Below are 17,444 nucleotides of genomic sequence, written 5' to 3' on the forward strand. Positions count from 1 at the left end.
CCGCAACCAAGGTACATGCCCTTGACTGGAATCGAACCTGGGACCCTTCAGTCCGCAGGCCGACGCTCTATCCACTGAGCCAAATTGGACAGGGAAAAAGCCAGGTTTCTTGACTCTAAGTCTTGCTGCCCTTACAAGCACACTAACACCCAGATGTCTCAAAGCTCTGAGCCCACCTGAGAGCAACAACAACCTCCCTGAGCATCCTGCACTGAGGGCTGCCGGTGAACCAGCACTGTGTGAGGGCTGTGTGCCATGTACACGTCATAGTCCTCTAGCCCCAGTGCCTGGCAGTTTGGAAGCCTCCAGCTGTGCTCTCAGACCCTCCTTGCCCTGCAGAGTCCCATGGAGGGCAGGCGTTCGGTGGCTGATTTTCAGAATGGCTTACAGAGAAGTAGTCACCGGATGCTGAATGCCTACAGCCAGGCAGCTGGGAAGAAGGCCGGGCTGGAAGAAGAGGCTGAGATGAGCCTCTGCACCTCAAACCTTAGACAGAAATCAAGCAAATCAGCCAAGACCACCTCCTATGAAGGAGAATCTGGCCATCCCGTCTGATGCTAAGAATTCTGGGTTCCTCAGGTGCTGCCCGTGCATGTCTCTCTGGACCAAATCAACCATCTTCTCCACGTAAGCCTGATGGCATGGGGGGAGGGGGAGGAGATGCAGGGGCAAGATTCATGCTGGACGTTCACCCCTCCGCGCGTTCCAACCAGGCTTCTTTGTAAGAACAACACGTCCTGCTCTCTATCCGCATGCTTTTCAGCTGTTGAGAAAATTGTTTCCACATCACTGCAGCAGCTGCCGATAAATATAGAAAGCCGGTGATTGGCGCGGGAATGGCGGCTCACGCCAGGAATAGGTGAGTATGGGGCAGCGTCAGGGAAACCAAACCCTCTAGCCACTCACTGGTAGGTATCCTATCAGGGACGAATCATCACCACCAGATGTGAGCAAAGAGAAACCCAGCCGCAGCCTTAGACACACAGTCACTGCCAGCCCTTCATTCTCGACACCAGGAGCCAAGAGGAGAGCTGCTCGCGGCCAAGTTAAACCGGCATCCGAGCCCGCACCTGGCTCCGTGTTCCTATCGTTTTGTTCAAAAGTGATAAATTGATCATAGGGATCCTGCCAGTCTCCTGACTCCTTTAACATATCTTTGTTTGTTTGGTTTTACATAGGGCCATGGACACCTGGGCTGCAAAGGTATTTATCTATTTATTTATTTTTTTAAATATGTTTTATTGATTTTTTTATAGAGAGGAAAAGAGAGGGATAGAGAGTTAGAAACATCGATGAGAGAGAATCATCTATCAGCTGCCTCTTGCACACCCCCCAGAGAGTTAGAAACATCGATGAGAGAGAATCATCTATCAGCTGCCTCTTGCACACCCCCCACCGGGGATGTGCCCGCAACCAAGGTACATGCCCTTGACCGGAATCGAACCTGGGACCCTTCAGTCCGCAAGTCGATGCTCTATCCACTGAGCCAAATTGGCTCTGGCTGCAAAGATATTTAAACTGAAGGACATGACAACCGGTCTCAGGCAGGAAGCTGCCATCAGCTGGGCAGCACTTACGCCTGAATAAATACCTGTGTCCTGTCGGCCTCCTAGACTTTCCCTTTGGGGCAGAGTGAGGCCCAGAGCGGTGTCTTGTTCTATGCAGCTGCCCTCTGTGGAGAAGGAAGACACGGAGCTCTAGAAAAGGGGCGGCGTGGTGACCGAGTTCCCACTCATCCCACCTGCCCGGGCCCCAGTGCTGCCGTCACACCTAGTAGTTCCGAACTGAAGGTGGAAACCAAACCGCCGTGCGGAGGAAAAGCCTCATCCCTCTTCTGGATCAAAGCTACCAGGGCACGGGAGACTTTTCCTAGTGTCCTGGAATGTGGGGCTACGGACGTAGAGCCGGAGATGGTGATCCACCTGCCAAAGTAGGGTGCTAGGCAACCCCTGCCAGATGGACCAGGACAGCAGAATCTACCTGCTGCTCTCAATCTACCTACCTATTACCTCTGGAGCCAGAAATTCAAAGAGGAATAGAGGAGAGTCCACAGGGAGCAGTCCACACTGCGGGAATGAGGTGCTCCCTCCCCGCTGCTGTGAAGGGATCAGAGGACCCAGAGAGCAGAGAAGACGGGCCTTCCGCCTAATACCAAGATGTCTACTAAGTGGGACGCTCAGACCCCAGGGCTGCTGTGGGATCTCAGAGGAGCATGGTGTTAGGTTTCTGGGATGAAAGGACTGGGGGGTCCTGGAGTTGGAAGCCTTCCGGAACAGCAAGTCTGGAGCCTGTGGAATCTGGGAAATCTGCAAGGCAGGAAGCCAGCTGGAGCGCCCCCTGCTGGCAGGCTAAGGATAAGCAGTGTCCTGTGAACCGCACAGCGGGCAGCTCCTGCTCTCAGGTCACGTGAACCCAGGCCACTGCAGCTCACCAGGCTGCTCTGGGTTAAACCTCCAATCACCTCCCCGGCCAGTGCCTCGTCCACTGCTGATGAGCAAAAACTGCCGTGATGAAACCTGAACATGAGGTTCCCTTGGGGGGTAAAAACTATCTGAGCAGAGAATTACTGTGAAACCCTTGGCAATCATAAAGGAACCGGAGAGGGACTTTCCTCGTTCCGCTGGTGCTGGCTGAGACGCTGAGATGTTTAAGAATGTCCACAGGGATTTTGAGCCAGGTCAGACTATTTCCTTCCTTTCCCGTAAAACTTAGATCAAGAATCAATCATATAATCAAGCTTCAGTATTGAAATGGTTGCCCAGGTAAGTTCCAGAAAATGCAAGCATTCCCTGAAATCCTTTTTTTTTTTTTTTTGGGGGGGGGGGGTAAGTAAAAAAAAAAAAAGAAAGTCTATTTGTCACCGACAAAGATGAGCACCTGAGTTCGTAGCCATACACGTGAATGAAAAATAAATAGAAACGCAATCACTTAGAGCTAGGTTGGTATTAATAGAAAATGGAATAAGGCTTTGGAGACCCCATAAAAGATTCAAGGGCTATTCTCTTAATAGGCTGTTAACTAGAGGCGCTTTATGCCTGGCCAGGACTCATTCTGGGAGCTTTGAGGAAAGCAGAAAACAAGTGTAAATTCCACGGCTTGGCTAGCTTGAGGCCCTGAATTTAATGACCTCATATCTTGTCATTCCACAGTTCCTCCAGGGCATGGCTTTCTCGTTATCTTGTGTGATAAAATGGTGACGCTAGAGAAAGCTGCTCTGTCCAAAAGCAAGAGCAAGAAGGGACGCAGAGAAGCATGACCTGGCTGTGGGTCAGACTCTGCCGGGTTAACAAGCTGCCTTCAACACGTGTCACCCCGGACACGAGGATTCTTTCACGGAAGCACTGCTCAGAGGCACAATGGCTGCCCACTTTCTACGGGACAGGTCTTCCTGGTGGGCTGCGTTTCTCCATTGCTTACTGGGGTCTGGATGTCTGTTGCCACCTGCCCTCACGCTTGAACTGACTGCATGCACCTATGTGGCCAGCCTGGCCTTTGTTGTGGTCCAGTGGTCAGCAAGCCAAGGCTCACGAGCCACATTGACTAATATATATATTATTTATTTATTTTTTTTTTAGAGAGAGAGAGAGGAAGGGAGAGGAGTGATAGAAAGATCATTGATCAGCTGCCTCCTGTACACCCCCAATTGGGGATTGAGCCCACAGCCTGGGCATGTGCCCTGACCGGCAACGGAATTGGTGACCTCTTGGTTCCTGCATTGATGCTCAACCACTGAGCCACACTGGCCAGGCAAGGCCACAGTCCATTTGGAAAAAAAACTGTAAACCAAGTCATTGTCATTGAAATAAGTCCATAGATTTCTTTCTTTCTTTATTTTTTTTGGCATGTCATGGCCAATATCCAGGTGTGAGCTCACCATAAGAAAGGATAGGGGGAAAAAAGAAAAGAAAAAGAAAAGATAGGTAGAGGGCAAAAGGAATGTGAAACTGCTAATGTGTTAGGCTAAGCACTTTTCAAGAGTTCGCTTTTAAAAGTCGTTTTTTTTTAACTTCTGAAATTCTATGCTGCTATTAGCCAAAAAAGCAGTATGACGTCACAAGACATATTTTGAGAAAGGGGGGATGGGTCAAAACTTTTCACACAGATGCAATGGATTGGCCACTCTCTGGCAAAGGGGTCTCCATGGTATAAATAATCTCTATCACAAACTCACTGGGAATGGGCCAGACTTATAGTACAAGGTGTATGTGCTGCCGAGTCTGTAACCTTGAACCAGATTTTCCATCGCCCTGGCCCCGCTGAGGTCAGCTGCTCCCTTTGGTGTCCTGACGGTCACGATGGAAGCACTGTGGCCAGAGCAGCTCTGACCTGCTATTTTAAGGAAGGTTCTCTTGTCTTTGGGAGACAAATGCTGCACAACAAACCAGCTTTCAGGGGCCACGGCAGCAACAGGTGATCAGCCCTCACCAGGACAGATGAAGGCGCCGGCCGCAGTCACTCTAATGCCGCATGTGACCAAAAAGTCCTATCTTTCCTTCTTTAAAATTTTTTTTTGAAAAATACTGTATTAATTTCAGAGAGGAAGAAAGAGAGAGGGAAACACCAATGATCAGAGAGAATCATTGATTGGCCACTGATTACACGAGATCCTGAAACCCAGGCTTGTGCCCCAGACAGGAATCGAACCCAGGACCCTTCAGTTCACAGGCCAATGATCTATCCACTGAACCAAACCAGCTAGGGCTTTTCCCTCCATTTAAAGAGTATATATACTTGTAGAATTTCAGTTAAGTGGACATCACGTATACTTAAAGAATTTCAGTTACTTTGCACATCATTTTATAAATATAGGCCATTTATACATTTGAGATTTCTAATACTGATCCCTAAACCAGCACTCCCAGAATTCTGTTCGGAGTACTAGGGATTCTCAAGGTCAAGACGCTCTCTTCTTTAACCAGATTGGGGTGTTTTTTTCCCATATTCACAACTAGGATCTGAGTGGGAGATGGAAAGGAGCCAGACTATTTGCCTTTCCTCTCTTCATAATTGATTATGAAGTTATTAAGCAGGATCCCCACGGCTAGTGCTGCTAGGCATGGGGGCGAGCATCAAAGCAATTGCCTTGGTACCAACCCAAAAGTATTAGGATTGAGAGCCTGAGAAGCTCATCTAATTAGCTGTGGAAGATGGCTGTGTCTGCCCACAAACAGGCCTCAGCATTCATGGCTGAACTCAGCAACTGATTTCCATGGGCCGATGGGAGCCTGCTTGGAGCAGGGCAAGTGATACGGGTGCCTGATACAGAGTAAGAGAGCCACACATTGAGACTATACATTCATGGAGCAGAACATATGCTTTAAAACGGATGCTGAAGCTGAAACCTGTTTGGCTCAGTGGATAGAGCGTCGGCCTGCGGGCTGAAAGGTCCCAGGTTCGATTCCGGTCAAGGACATGTATCTTGGTTGCGGGTACATCCCCAGTAGGGGGTGTGCATGAGGCAGCTGATTGATGATTCTCTCTCATCGATGTTTCTAACTTTCTATCCCTCTCTCCTCCTCTCTGTAAAAAATCAATAAAATATATTTTAAAAATAAAATAAAAATAAAAAGTATGCTGAAAACTTCAATAACTGCTTAAAGACAGTATCTATTGCCTTGCAAGCGAATCTCTCAAACAGCCTCTCTTTCATTTCCCTGACCAACAAGTAAAAAGAGTAACGTGCTTATATTTCCTCAGGATGCAATGGAGAATCTTTGATGGGAAATAAAAATATTAGCATAAAACATTAATACTATTTTGTCATCTGCTCTAATTCCTATCAAAGGAACTCTGTGTGAGTGTCTGTGTGTGTTCGCCCACATGTTTTCAGAACTAAAGGAAGAGGCTAATGTATGGGATAAACATTATCTTAATAAGTACACTCACAACTTCAAAATTCTATTTTTCTTAAATATATTAGCTATTGATTTCAGAGAGGAAGAGAGAGGGAGAGGTAGAAGCATCAATGATGAGAGAGAATCATTGATCAACTGCCTCCTGCACGCCCCACACTGGCGATCAAGCCCACAACCCGGGCATATGCCCTGACTGGGAATCGAACCATGACCTCCTGGTTCATAGATTGATGCTCAACCACGGAGCCACGCCGGGTCAACTAACAATTTCAAAAGCGCAGCTGGAGGGCAGGCCCAGAGCATCACTGCTTTTTGGGCTCGGCCCCTGCACTGCCCGTGTGTTTTGTCCATTGTGGCTGCTCAGCATCATTTCTGATGATGCAAACATCACGGGGCTTGTCCTGAGGTTAAAAGTAGGATTCTCTTTTGACTACAGAAGCTACCAGTACAGCAAGAGGAAGGTGGGAAGCTATGAAAACAGAGCCAAGCTTCCCTCAGTCGTGGGATGCTCTCAGCAAAGGCCCTGGTCTGAGGCAGCCTCACACACAGCGATCTGCAGCCTGCATGGGTGAGAAGTTCCAGCCGAACCTTCAGTGGGCAGGGCCTTCTTGCCACTGGGCCAATGGCCACTCATGCAGCACGTGGCAGGACCAAAGCCTCTCTGTGGGCCTGAGCAGCTCTCCTTTCTGCTGCTTACAATGTGTCATCCAGACGTGCCTCGCAAGCATTGTTTGAGCCCCGAGCTACCCCTCAAAAGAGCAGGAAGACAGAACTAATGTGTCCTACGCTCAGAGTCTGAGCCCAGAGCCCTTCTGATTCATTTATGGACAGGGTTTGGAACGTTTGGCATCAGACTTCCACCAATAGGCTGTGCTCTAGTGGCCCTCTACTCAGTTTGTGGCCAGGTGCCAAAGAGGAGGAGTGGGAGGACGGACGAGCAGACACCGGAGGAAGAAAGACAGGTGCCCATGCCATAACCCTCCACCCTGCAAGCCCCGGGGAACACAAGCCTGAGAGCTCGCAGGGAGTTCAGAAAATTGGCAGCCACTGCTTTCAAGATTTGGGATAGTCCTTTTCAAACCCTTCTTATAGCTGGACCAAGACCACAAAACAGACTCCAACAAACCCTTGTACAAGCTTGTTCACTGAAGCAAGATTCACAACAGCCCAATGGGGGACATGAGCTAAGTGCCCATTAACAGATGGATGGGTAAAGAAATTGTGGTCTATCCACACACTCAGCCGTAAAAATGAATGGAGTATTGATAAACGCCTTAACCTGGATGAACCCTGAGAACATTATGATAAGGAGAAGATGCCAGAAACAAAAGGCCACCTATGTACAATTACATTCAAGACATATCCAGAATAGGTAACAGAGACAGAAAGTGGGTTGGTAGTTGCCCAGGCTGGGAGAAGGAGGTTTGGGGGTAGTGAGGGCAATGCTTAGTGGGTATGGGCCTTCTTTTGGGGGGATGAAAATGTCTTAGAACTAGACATTTGGTTGTATAACATTGTGAAGGTCATAAAATGTTCGCTTTCAAGTGGTTAATTTTGTTATGTGAACTTTACCTCAATTAAAACAAATTAAGGAGGGAGGGGGAGGAGGCTATAGGGGAAGTAAGTGGTGATAGATGGAGACTTGATTTGGGTGGAGAACACACGATATGGGGTACAGATGATGTGCTATGGAATTGTGCAACCTGAAACCTGTATATTGTTAACCAGTGTCACCCTAAGAAATTCAATAAAATGGGAAAAAAATCGTAACTGTAAGAAGGTTTGTCTTGCACCGAATTCCTTAATTTTCTTGTAAACTTTAACCGGGTGAAGAGTTTCACAATTAATCTTTAACTGGCTATGGTCACCCCGTGGGCATGGGCTCTTGCCAGAGAGGAAATCATGCTTGAATCCTACGTCAGTTTTTTTGGATTCAGCAGTCATTAGCAAACATCAGCTCCTTCGCTCTATTCCAAAGACAGGAAGAAGAAAAGAAGGGCAGAGTGTCAGTTTCGGTACTTATACCACGTGACCAGCCACTTCATACATATTCGGCTGAAGGTCAAAGCAAGGGCAAACAGCCACGAAAATCCAGTCTGTAATGAATGAGTCTTTTATTTTATAACATTGTTATTTTTTTAAGCACACTGTTTTGGTTTTAAATAGGTCATACATACACACGGTTTAAAAATTTCTTTTGTACAGTAAAAAATAATTTCCTTTCCTTCCTATCTCCATGCCACTCCCTGCTGAAGACAAATGCTAATAGAAATTTCTCAGTATCTTCCTGGGACAATCTATAGGAATATACAACTACTAGAGGCCCGGTGCACAAATTCCTGACAATCGGGGCTCATTGGGCCTTCTCAACCAGTCCCCAATCAGGGCCAATCAGGGCTGGCAGGGCCGGGGGAGGGACCACGGGAGGTTGGCCTGCTGTGGGAGGCTGGCTATGGGAGTGCACTGACCACCAGGGGGCAGCTCCTGCATTGAGCATCTGCCCCCTGGTGATCAGTGTACGTCAAAGCGGCTGGTTAACCAGTAGTTTGGTTGACCAGTCATAACAGTCGATTAGGCTTTTATATATATAGAAATGTACACACAGCAGTCCTTTGAATAGCTACATCTTTACTGTCACTGAAAAATTAAAAATACTCTGTTCCAATCATTAACATTCTAGTTTTACCGGTAAGTGTTTAGAAGGTGTGGGTCTCAATACGTAAGGGGCCTATCTGGTGAAACAATAGCAAATAACAAAATGCCATTAACTTTCCATCCACTGAGAACACTTCTGAGATCATCCACGCGCTGTGTCACTCTGGGATCTTTATGTCTGACTCATAGCTAATATAGATTTCAAACTGAAATAACTGAATATAAATGTTCCTTTTTGCAACACACCTTGTCTATTTGCAGTAAACCTCTGCCTATTATGTAAACCCCACTCTTACCCAGTACAGCCATATTGGAACTGCCACGCCAGGGGCTGGCACCCTAAATGCCCAGAGAGATGAGGCCTCCCTTTAATCTCACGCTCAGAGGTGGGGAAATATATTCCCTGATACTGCAACTTTAAAAAAACAAAACACGTGATTCTGTCACCAATATATTTATCTGCAGTAATAACCACTTTCCCTTTTATGATACAGGAGAAAAAGCTTACAAAAAAGATGAGAGTCTGGCCAGTGTGGCCAGTGGTTGAACAATGACCCATGAACCAAGAGGTCACTGGCTCAATTCCCAGTCAAGGCACATTCCCGGGTTGTGGGCTCGATCCCCAGCAGGAGGCATGCAGGAGGCAGCTAACTGATGATGTTTCTCTTTCATCAGTGTTTCTATGTCTCTATCCCTCTCCCTCTCTAAAAAGAAACAAACAAACAAACAAAAAAACCCAAACAATAAAAACATGTGTTTTTTTTAAAAACATGCACATGATTCTATCTAAAATAACTTAAATTCAGACCACGTGGAACATTTGTCCTGATACCTGTAAAAGTTCCAATGGCAGTCAGAATAATGACAGTGCCGTACAGAACAGGGAGAGAGAGGATGATGGGGTTGGATGTATTTGTGCGTGGGTGTTCCCCACGCCAATCCACCCAACCCACATGACATCAGACACTAGTCTGACACCCTTTGAAGTGGAAAGGGTGATTGTAGACAGCAGCCCACTAGTGCTCAGGTGCCCTAAATAGACAGGAGCAGCGTAGGAAATGACAACCCAAGCCCCATTCCCCACGCCCCTAGGTTGTCACACACAGACTCCCCCGCACCCATCTCCTTAACCCCCAGGAATCTAGTCTGGTCCTTAGAGGCAAATTCATGGAGAAAGGAGTTGAGTAAGCTTTAGAGAAAAGTGTGTATGCTTCTGGTAGAATAGAATGTCTCCAGGGCATACATTTTATCTCTAAAATATGGATCAGCTAGACATAGGCAATTGATTTTGTTATTGATAGTAAAAGCAATCTAATTAATGCTCGTCACAACCCTTTGAGATAACTTACTATCATCTCCGTGTTATAAAATGGTTATTGCTTATTGAATTCAAATTGCATTAGACTGGATGCAGCAAGTTTTAATTAATTCAGGGGCAATAATCCATAATTGAAGTTGTTTGTCTCTATGAATAACTTCCTGCTGGTTTCCATTCACCCAGTCTTGCTAGAGCAGGAGGCAGCGGTGCAGGTAAAGAGTGCACAGCCCTGCAGGAAGGACACGTGGGTCATTTGCAGACAAGTCAGGTCACCGCTCTGAGGCTCCGCAACCCCCAACTTTGAAAACCAGAGAGCGCTACCTACATGGTCCAATCAATATCAAGGATGGTAATGGCCTCTGGCGCCAGACGGCTGGGGTTGGTGTCCCGGCCCCACCATTTAATGTCTGTGTGATCTTGTGCACATCATTTAACCTCTGTGACCCTTTGTCTCTTCGTCTGTGCAAAGGGGATAGTTTTTATAGGGTGGTGATGAGGATTAAATGAAGATTTGTAGACCAGTTACACAGTGCCTGATACAGAGTGAGTGCTATGTGCATGTTTGATAAGGAAAATAAAACAGGTAGAAAGGTTAGAAGAGCAGGAGAAACTGAAAGTGCACCTCCACCCAGAAAGCTCCAGCTGAGATGATTTTGGATAAATGATGGCTTCTGTCGGCCACGCTTCGCTTCCTCTCTCCCTCTCACGCTGTCTTCACCCGCTACTCAGTGACTACAGGAAACCAGTCCCGGTATGTGAAATAAAATTGTAGTTCAGAAGAGCAAACTCATTTTTCAAAGAATATTTTGGAGGAAAAAGAGGACCTTGGCTTTCTGATACATTTCATCGATTCTGTGATTATCAAGAGAGAGGTTCATTTTTGCTTCTATATAGGAAGCTTTGACAATTTAAAAATGAAAAGAAAAAAAGGACTCAGAGGGACCTCAGGATGGTTTTAAAGTACAAGGCAATTCTTCAAGAATCCTATATAATAAAAGGCTAATATGCAAATTATCCCCTTGGGAGTTCATTCTACTGCTCGCTATGACATGTGCTGACCACCAGGGAGCAGCACAGAACAGAGGCAGCCAGGAGGAAGAAGACCCCAATCGGCCCTGATCGCAGGCCAGGCCTAGGGACCCTACCCGTGCACGGATTTCATGCACTGGGCCTCTAGTTACAAATAACAACCAGTGTTTTCTAATCACGCCCCAGTAAATTTCAGAAACTTGATGAAAACTCCCTTGAGCTAGTATCCGCATGCCTGCCTCATCTGCGTATTGTGCATGTGTGTAACCATATATAAAGAGCTCTCTTTTTGGCAGACAGCCATGCCCACATGCCTCAGAAATGCTATTGAGTACTTACCTAAATAGACAAGGACTTGTTGAAAAATAACAATGAACCGATCAAAGCAGTTTCATAGAATTGAGATTTCATCTATGTGCAAGCAAGAGAAAAAATACGATTTGTTCTAACAATTTGCACATAAGCAACAATTATTATATCTGCCATTAGAGATGTGATGAATTTGAGTAGGGTACATTCTTACACTTAAAAATTTTATTCCTTTAAAAAAAAAAAGAAATATATATATATATATATATATATATATATATATATATATATATATATATATCAGAGAGGAAGGGAGAGGGAGAACTAGAAAAATCAGTGATGAGAGAGAATCATTGATTGGCTACCTACTGCATGCCTCACACAGAGAATCAAGCCTGCAACCTGGGCATGTGCTTTGACCAGGAATCCATTTGTGAGCATCAACCACTGAGCCATACCAGTTGGGCTTTATTTCTTTTTTTAATGTATATAACATGTATATCATGTAAAAATAGAAAAAGGGATAAAGCAAAAACAACAACAACAACAACAACAACACTTTAATAAACATTGGAATAACCATTTTGGTAGAACTGTGACTAGGACACAGGATCCCGAATTGCATGGATGGAGAAGACTAGAAACCCTTAAAAACATCCCACTTTTGTTTCTCAATCCAAACCATGAGGAATGTCAGATGAAACAAGAGAGAGAGCTCCAGACCAGGACCCCAAAGACCTGTCTCTAATCTGACCTTTTTTTTCATTTTTTAAAAATATATATTTTATTGACAGAGAGGAAGGGAGAGGGATAGAGAGTTAGAAACATCAATGAGAGAGAAACATTGATCAGCTGCCTCCTGCACACCCCCTACTGGGGATATGTCCACAACCAAGGTACATGCCCTTGACCAGAATCGAACCTGGGACCCTTCAGTCCACACGCTGATGCTCTATCCACTGAGCCAAACTGGTTAGGGCTCTACTCTGACCTTTTAGTGGGCAGTGTGAGTATGCCTCAATTTCCCCACCTATCAAGAACGATAGTTGGACTAAAGGACTCTACAGAATGTGAGGACACAGCCTTTCCTATTATAGGCCCATGGACATGATGCTCTTCCTCAGCTTTCATCCTATGCTGGGACACACAAAATCCTTTAAAAAAAAAAAAAAAACACAAACAAAACACCTTTATTGTTAAAAGTCTTACATATATCCCTGTCTCCTTCAATCTTCAATCTTGCTATAGCAGGGAGGCAGCTGTGGCAGCCCTTCTACAAATTCCCCCACAGAACTTGTTCCCACTTTCTGTAGCTCCCCTCCCACCCCCCACCCCAGGCCTTCACCACCCCATTGTCCGTGTCCATGAGTCAAGCACATATGCGTACAAGTTCTTTGAAACCCTTTTTCTTAAAGAGTCTGAAGAATCCTTCCAATGTTGGTGGTAATGTTCTTTCAGAGCAAGCCCTCCCTCACCGGGTGTGACTATGCCCACCCCAGGTCACCTTCCCGCTGACCTGCTTGGGATAGAGCAGGTAAGGACAGTGAAGGACTCAGAATCCCACTAGGGGTCTAGGCCTGCGCTGCTCTGTAGCCATTGCCCCACCCAGGCTGCTAGTGTCCCTCCGCAGGGCATAGACATCCTCCTGCGAAGGACCCCATTTGCTGAATAAGATGCACTAACACTTATTTTTCTTCTTCCCTCGCAATGGTCAAAAATCCAATTTGTATGCAAATGCCTTGGTCAGAACATTCTTCTTTTTAACAGGCATCAGGACTCTTCCCCGTGGACAGGAAGATTTGGAATCGCTGCTATGAATGGCATAGCATTCCTCCTGAGGAGAAGTAGCTGATCTCATTCTTCTGTGCTGAGACCAGCAAGGCATAAAGGCGTTTATCCCCAGGTCTCCCCGGGACTGGTGAAATCCACCGAAACCAAGGCTGACCTCTGGCCCACGTCCTCACGCCCAGGAGAGAGATGGGGGTAGAGCTTTCCTGTTTGGAGCTCAGAGTGCAGAATCCATCTCAAAGGTTCACTCGTCTACTCGCTGTTATTTACCAGAAGGAATCGTGCAATGGGCCGCTGTTTTTATTCTGGGGGAGGGTGGTTTTCTTTGGATTCTCACAGGCCAGACAAGCCCTTGTCCTAAAGAATGACAGATTCCAGCACCTAACTTGTTCCCACCTTTTTCAGCTCGCTCCTTGGTGTCACCTTTTAAGAGAGCTCTCCCCCTATCGATCCATATCGGTGCAGCCTGTTAGCCTTTCTCTTCCTGCTTTCAGTTTCTTCGCATTAGGTATTTTTGTGTGCCATATGCATTTATTGCCTACCTGCTGCCACCAGAAAGCAAGCTTTTAGAGGATGCTGACTGGGTTCTGTTCACACCTATGTCACCGGTGGGCACAATACACATCACCGGTACCCAGCAAGTTATCCATCACCCAATGGCCAAATGCAGAACCCCTCCAGGTGGATAAAGAATACTTAAGGGTTAATATCAACCACCTCATTTGCTCTAGGCCCAGGAGGTAGCTGTTTAATACACAGAGACATCAATTATAATACATCGCCCCCAAATGCTCCCCCACCTCCACCTCTGCGACTCGAGATGGCATTGCCACTGTGAAGTTTTCTAACTCCCATTCACTGCCAAAAGGCACAATTTAATGCCCAATACTATGTATGTCTTTTTTGCAACAAAGGAGTCACTCTTTATTACATGGGTTGTCATCAAGAGCTTCACGTTTTACAAGTGAAAATGCCTTAGACAGTATGACTCTCGGCCCCAGCTCAGTTTTCACTTAAAAGAAAGGCACCCGCCTTAAGCTACCTCTGAGCCACGAGGAACCCATGCCAGCCGGGGCTGGGACACTTACTGCCGGAGCAGGAGGCTTCCTTAGGGCTGGACGACATCGGCTGGGCACAGAGCTGGCAGAGGCAGTCTCTCCCGTTGAACGTGACGCGGTCCCCGGGTGGAAACGGGCGCCTGGAGACAGAAGGACATTGCTCTGCAGGTTATCCCAGCGACTTCACTCCTGCGCCTTCCTCCTTTCTGCCTGCTGCCCTCGGTGCCAGTTCCTCTCTTGGAGGAGCACCAGCCCAAGTGTCTGAAACGCTATCTCCACCAAGCCAGCCAGCTGGCCGCGGCCCAAACAAACAAACAAACAAACAAACAAAAGTGCCTCAGTTTGAGAAGGGAGAGTGCGCATCCAGACAGTAAAGGGAATGAATGAGTCACTAGCTCTGGGTGTGTGTGTGTGTGTGTGTGTGTGTGTGTGTGTGTATGTTCCAACAAGTCGCTCAGCAGGGCGCACACAGTAAAATTTTCCAAACGGAAAACCCTTCATGAAGAAACATTTCAAATGCCATGAATTCCTAGCCAGGCTTAAGGCCCCTCCCCAGGAGAGTTAGTTGGTCACAGGTCAGGCGTTAACTCTTTCAGCTCCCAAGATCGACTTCTGTGATAAATGCTGCTGAGTTAGACTTCGTGCTGGGCATCTGAATGGGCGATGGGAATGGATCACTGTGCTGGGTGGGACCCAGCCTCTGGTGGAGAAACATGGCAAGGCCATACCTACCTGTTTAGGGATTACGATTGGTTTCTTTTCAGAAAGAGAATACCCTTTCCCGTGAGGCATTCATCAATAACAGCACAGTTTACAAAAATACTACCTTCTGCATATGTGGTATCAGTTTCTTCTCTAGGCAGATAGAATATTGACAGAATCATTCAGGAATAGCCACAGGACAGCTTCCGTGCCTATTTACTTGCAGTGGTTGGCAAACTCATTAGTCAACAGAGCCAAATATCAACAGGACAACGATTGAAATTTCTTTGGAGAGCTAAATTTTTTAAGTTTAAACTTCTTCTAACACCACTTCTTCAAAATAGACTCGCCCAGGCCTAGTGGTATTTTATGGAAGAGCCACACTCCAGGGGCCAAAAAGCCGCATGTGGCTCGAGAGCCGCAGTTTGCCGACCACTGCACTAGGCTAATGTGCCCATTATCCTCATCAGCATGGGTTTTCAAATGTGTGAATGCCTCGATTGGAAATGGGAAGCTCACAAGCAAAACAGCCCAGCACACCTGAGTTAGAGCAATTACTTGAGGACAAAGTCAAGTTTTTTGACGTGAATTTTGCTTTCACAATGGCCATCCCTCCTGACGCCGTCCTTGGGCTGCCTCACAGTGGTATGAACTGTCATATACATTCGGACTTAAGCCCACACCACCCGTGGTCTGGTCCCAGTCACCAAGGAGAGGGTTAAGTGCTCTGCCCCCAAGTTCTAGAAATGCTGAGTTGTGGTCTCCTCTCCTCCCGGGGTGCAGTTCCTTTCCATTGTTCGGAAAAGGCCCAGAGAGGTCCAGCGACTAGCCTGGCTGGGTCAGCTGGGGAGGCCAGGGGACGGGCAAGCACAGGTGATGCCCACCAACTCAGAACCTCCTTATTATAGGAGTCAGACCCAACTTACGTTCTCTAACGTGTAGTACTCCTGGCAAAACAGTAAAAGCATGTTTCCCCACTCACACTTCAGTTTCCCTCTCTCTGACTGATCGTTTTAATCAAGTGAAGTTAAGATTTATGTTGTCGATGATAGATGACCTGGAGCAGGAATTGGCAAACTTTTCTCCTAAAATACCAGCTCATAGATATTTCTTTGTACTTGGTGGATCACATGATTTTTGTCACAACTACTCTGTCACTGTAGCTTGAAAGGTGTCATCGACAAATGAGCGTGGCTGTGTCCCAATAAAACTTTATTTACAAAAACAGGTATTGGGTCTAATTTGGAGCATAGTTTGCCCACTCTTGCTCTAGAGTAAATGAGACTACTTTAAACACACACACACACACACACACACACACAAAGAACTTCTACTTTTCAAAGTCTTATCTTTTTAATCAGTTATGTCATTTCCTCCCAATGTTCCATTGCACCAAATCTTTTGAGACCCAGAGCTACTTTCAGACTTGGTATCAAGCCACTCAGTATGAGTCATATTATTTAGCAGGAGACACCATAAATTACTTTATGACAAAGTCTGCTAATATAGTAGAAAGATAAAGGAATCTAAGGACACATCAGAAAACAGAACACTTTAAGACTAAGCACAATTCAAGACTCCAGGGGGCCATCCCAAGCATTGGCATCCCAAGCATTCCCAGCGCTCCGCCGGGAAGCCCTCACTCACTTGCAGATGGTACACGCGAAGCAGTTGGGATGGTAGGTCTTGCCCAGGGCAGTCACCACCTCTCCTTCCACGAACTCCCCACAGCCATGGCAGCGTGTCCCATACATCCTCTGGTAGTCCAGCGTGCAGAGATACTCCCCGTTCTTTATGAAGAAGCCACCTTGGGCCAGGTCACAGCCGCACACTGTGGGAAGACAAGTTCACATTCGGTCATTCTGTCCGTCCAGCTGCTGGGGCAGTTACCCTCTGCATGCCGTTCACTTACTCTATGATCTCAGTGGTTTGGGCTGAGGGGAGGGGACTGTACAAAGAGCTATTTATTGTTGGGCTCTGATCTCTCTCTTGCCTCCCTCCCCTTTAGTTTCCTATCCTTTGGGAGCGATGCAATATCTCAAACCAGTCCACCCCACTGGCCAGGTCTCAATGACTTCTGTGGTATGTCTAAGATCCAGAGATAACCAAACGGTCTTGGATGGAGCGATACTCTTAGTTCACGGTGTCTCAAATACAAACCAAGCTGTCCCTGGCAATGCCACTTAGGAAAGGTACCTACTGCTTGCCCACACAACTGCTTTGGTTGAGCCAAGACTGTAACTGAGCTGAGTAATAAATTCCCCCTCTATGAAAAGCAGTAGCTGAAATGTCCAATGTCTATTTTTTCACACTCTGGAAATACTTTCTCATAGCTATGGAAAATTCAGATGGTTAATTTTCTCTTTGTGCAGCAAATAGGAAAAGCCAATTATTTGTGTATTTTAGAGTGAGAGAGAAAAATGAACAGGCAGAAGAGGAAAGAGAAGGGAACTCGCCCAAGAGAAAACCATCATTCAGGACCTTAATGCATGCAAAAGAGGATGCTTCACTGTGCCTGGATCCTGGTGTCTTCTTTCAGCACTGCAGCTGCGGGTTATGGAGACGGGCAAAGAAGCAGGCCCTGGGATGCCAGGGCCTGGGGCCTGGTGTCCATGTTCAGACAAGACCAGAGAAGGCCACGGAAACTTGTCCAAAACCGAAGCCTCAGGCGGCCCCTGAGAGTGAAGGTGTCCACTGCTGAAGGACTGGGAAGCTACAGTCAAAGCTGGA

The 17,444-nt window shown here is 46.7% G+C and overlaps 1 protein-coding gene across 6 annotated transcripts in view; it reads right to left on the reverse strand.

The window, feature by feature from the left end:
- The window catches only part of ABLIM1 (actin binding LIM protein 1), a 217,133-nt gene that overhangs the window by 78,485 nt on the left and 121,204 nt on the right, over window positions 1-17,444 (reverse strand). For all 6 annotated transcript variants that reach the window (XM_084903596.1, XM_084903598.1, XM_084903595.1 and 3 more), the window contains exons 3-4: window positions 16,362-16,545; window positions 14,043-14,152 (exon numbers count right to left, since the gene is read on the reverse strand). In XM_084903596.1, coding sequence (XP_084759722.1) covers window positions 14,043-14,152; window positions 16,362-16,545 — 294 coding nt within the window. The remainder of the gene's footprint in view (window positions 1-14,042; window positions 14,153-16,361; window positions 16,546-17,444) is intronic.

This window comes from Pipistrellus hanaki (genome assembly GCF_964339955.1).
Source record: "Pipistrellus hanaki genome assembly, chromosome: 14".
In the NCBI taxonomy this organism is placed as follows: Eukaryota; Metazoa; Chordata; class Mammalia; order Chiroptera; family Vespertilionidae; genus Pipistrellus; species Pipistrellus hanaki.